Source organism: Eimeria necatrix, genomic scaffold (genome assembly GCF_000499385.1).
Source record: "Eimeria necatrix Houghton genomic scaffold, Enh_scaff1364, whole genome shotgun sequence".
Classification (NCBI taxonomy): Eukaryota; Apicomplexa; class Conoidasida; order Eucoccidiorida; family Eimeriidae; genus Eimeria; species Eimeria necatrix.
In genome coordinates, this window is record NW_013652110.1 from 5,372 (window position 1) to 8,875 (window position 3,504).

At 60.5% G+C, this 3,504-nt stretch overlaps 1 protein-coding gene across 1 annotated transcript; it reads left to right on the forward strand.

Moving 5' to 3' along the window:
- Positions 1-564: 564 nt before the first annotated feature.
- On the forward strand, positions 565-2,850 carry ENH_00011810 (hypothetical protein; the record flags this gene model as incomplete). Its single annotated transcript, XM_013578941.1, has 1 exon — positions 565-2,850. One exon carries the CDS (start codon positions 565-567, stop codon positions 2,848-2,850), a length of 2,286 nt encoding a protein of 761 aa, XP_013434395.1.
- Positions 2,851-3,504: the final 654 nt, after the last annotated feature.

Below are 3,504 nucleotides of genomic sequence, written 5' to 3' on the forward strand. Positions count from 1 at the left end.
TTCCGCTCAATAGTTCATTTTAATCTTTTATTTTTTAATTAATTTATTATTATTTGTTTTATTTCGCAAGTTCGAGGCGCTGGCGCCGAAACAATTTGGTTTTGCTGCTGCTTTCCGCTGCCCGCCGCTGCTGCTGCGCTGCAGTGTCTGCGCTTTCCAGCTTCTTCTGCCAAGTTGCTGCTTCAATTCCCCTTTTTAGGGTTTAGGGTTTGCTGCAGTGTCTGCGCGGGCAAGGGACCTCGATGGTCCGTCTGAAGCAGCTGCTGCAGCGCGCTCCTTGCACTTTGGCTTGATGCGGCAGCAGCAGCAGCAGCTGCAGCAGCAGCAGCAGCAGCCAGCGTGAGTTAGCCCTCTCAGCAGAAAGAGCTGCAGCCGCTGCTGCGCAGCAGCAGCAGCAGCCACGGCCTTCTCCGCGGAGCCTCACCGCCAGAAAGCAGCGGCCGCTGCTGCTGCTGCAGCAGCAGCTGCTGCCGACTGTCCCGCGGCAGCTGCTGCAGCCGCACCAGCAGCCGCAGCAGCAGCAGCCGAAGCAGCAGCAGGAGCAGCAGCAGCAGCAGCAGCAGGATGGCGGCGCAGGGTCCAGGGGCGGCGGAGGCGGCGCCTGCTTCGGCCGGGGGGCCGCAGGGCTCGGCTTCCCCCGCAGCAGCAGCAGCAGCAGCAACAGCAGCAGCAGCAGCAGCAGCAGCAGAGGCGGAAGCAGGGGCTGCAGACGCAGAGCCTTCAGTCTCGATTCAAAGCCAAGTGGACCTGCTGGACACCACTTCGACCTTTTTGAAGAAGCAAGGAAGACGGGCTGGAGTTGGTTTGAAGAGAGTTGCTGCTTGGGTGCTGCTGCTGGCGCTTGTTGCTGCTGCTGCGCTGCAGCAGCGCGCGAGCAGCAGCAGCAGCAGCGCGCTGCACCCCGCGGCGCTGAAGGACCTGCTGCTGGGGCTGCAGCCCGAAGGCGCTGCTGCGGAGGGCAGCGCGAGCTCGGAGCTGCTGCTGAGCCTGGAGGGGCGGCCTGAAGGCGCAGCAGCAGCAGCAGCAGCAGCAGCAGCAGCAGCAGCAGCAGCAGATGCAGAGGCCGCGGCAGCGGCGGAAGCGCGCGGCGCGGCGCTGACGCAGGAAACCACGCAGCTCTCCGGCCACTCCTCTCAGGGGTCGGAGGGAAAGAAAAGAAAAAGACAAAAAGGAAAAAGTAATGAAAGAAGTAAAGAAAAAAGTAAAGAGTTGAAGCCGTGGCCAGTGTTTGCAGTGCCGCTGGGGCTGCGCAGACACCCGGCGGCTGCGCGGCCGCCCGCGCCCGCGCCGCCGCCCAAAACGGAACTCCGCGCGTTTTCTTTCTTCGGAAAACTCCACAAGAAGTCCAAAAAGGAAAATGGAGAAGAGAAAAGTGTCCAAAAAGGGAAATCGAGCGCGAAGTCGGCGAGATCGGGCAAGGCCGGGAAGGCGGCGCGGGAGAAGCGGCGCGCGGCCGCCGCGGGCGTGTCAGTGGGGGTTTCCGGCGACATCGCGCGTCTTTGGAACGCCAAACAAAAGGGAAAACGCAAAGAAATAGTAATTGACGAAAAATACGAGCCCGAGGCGGCTCAGGAAGCCGAAGATTCCGAAGATTCCCTGGAAGTCGACGGCGCCGCCTCCGAGCTCTCCGAGGCGGAGTCCGGCTGGACCACCGAGGGCACGGAGTTCGAGTGCAGCGGCTACTCTTCGGACGAGGGAATTAAAAAGCATTATTTGGAAGCAGCAGCAAGAAGCCGGCGGCCAGCAGCAGCAGCAGCAGCAGCAGCAGCAGCGGGCGCGCGCCGCAGCCGCGCGCCGCTGCGCAACGCCCCCGACTCGCTGCTGGCAGCAGCAACGCCGGTTTTTGTTGCAGCAGCAGCGCCTTATCCGGAAGCAGCAACAGCAGAAGAGCGGCTGGCGAACGAAGCAGCAGAAGCAGCAGCATTTATCCAGGAGCGGGCGGGCGAAGCAGCAGCAGCAGCGTTCAAAGTGCTGCTGCTGGAGCCGCTGCAGCAGCAGCAGCAGCAGCAGAAACTCTCCACTGCCACTCTCAGCCTCGAACTAATGAAACTGGAGAAGCAAAAGCTGCTGCTGAATGCTTTGAAGCTTTTTAATCTCCGGAGAAGAAGAGAAGAGGCGCTGGCGCAGCTGCTGTCGATGGAGCAGACGTTTGCTGCGCTGCACGGGCTCTGCTGCAGCAGCAGCAGCAGCAGCAGCAGCAGCAGCAGCGTGCTGCTGCCCGAGCAGGTCGCGCGGCTGCTCGACAGCGGCCAAGTCCCCCTCGACCTCCCCAGAGAGGCCGCGCTGCTGGCAGCAGCAAAGAGCAGCTGCGAGCTGCTGCTGCAGCAGGAAGCCGCGCTGCTGCTGCTGCTGCAGTACGACGCAGTGGCCCTGGGGGCCCACTTGTTTGCTGCTGAAGCCATGGTCCGCACTGACGCAGCAGCAGCAGCATGGAAGCAAAAGGTGCAGCAGCTCCGAGACATTGGAGCAGCACTAAGTGAGCCTTTGCTGCTGCTGAGTTCTTCTTTGGTGCAGCAAATGCCTGCTGTTGCTGCTACGGTGGTGCAGGCGCAGCAGCAAGCAGCAGCAGCACCCCACACTCCTGCTGCGCTGCTGCAGCAAGCTGCTGCGCTCCTCGCGCTCCGCAAAGAAGCCAATTTTCATCTCCGCTGCTTCCTCAACCCGCAGCAGCAGCAGCAGCAGCAGCAGCAGCAGCAGGGGGGCCCCTCTGCTGCTCTGGGGGCCCTCAAAAGGGCCTTCGATCTGCACGATTTGGCCGTGCAGCTGCAGCAGGAGGTCTTGGGGGCCCCCCAGGGGCCCCCCCTCCCGGGCCTCGCAGAAGTGGAGCCCTGGTTCATTTTGCTTTTTTGACTTCTTTCCAAATTTGTTCTTTTTGCTTTTATTTTATTTCTTTTTCCCAACTTCTTCTCTCCTTCCATTTGCTGCTGCTGCTCCGCTTTCTCCCGCGCTTCCTGGCCTTCGAACGAGCCTCCTGCTGCTGCTGCAGCAGCAGCAGCAGCAGCTGCAGCAGCAGCTGCAGCAGCAGCTGCAGCAGCAGCTGCAGCAGCAGCAGCAGCAGCAGCAGCGGACGAATTTGTTTCTTTTGTGCTTCATTTGTGAGGGGCCAGCGGCTGGCGGCAGCTGCCTTTGTAGAGGACCTTTACTTCTAAGGCTCGGGGGCTCGAGGGTTTAGGGTTTAGGGTTTAGGGTTTGCTGTGGCGCGCATGCTGGACAAACTGCAGCGGCGCAAACAATGCAAGTCTTTTATGAATGTTTTCAACCAATATGCATCCATCGAATTTGCTGCAAAGCAACAGCGCTAGGGTTTAGGGTTTAGGGTTTAGGCTTTAGGGTTTAGGGTTTAGGGTTTAGGGTTTAGGGTTTAGACGGTGGGGGGCAGGGGGAGCGTCGCTGCAGCAGCAGGTAGATCAGGGAGAGTGGTGCTGCTGAGGGTTTCTGCTGCTGCAGCAGCAGCAGAAGTGAACGTAGGGTTTAGGGTTTAGGGTTTAGGGTTTAGGGTTTAGG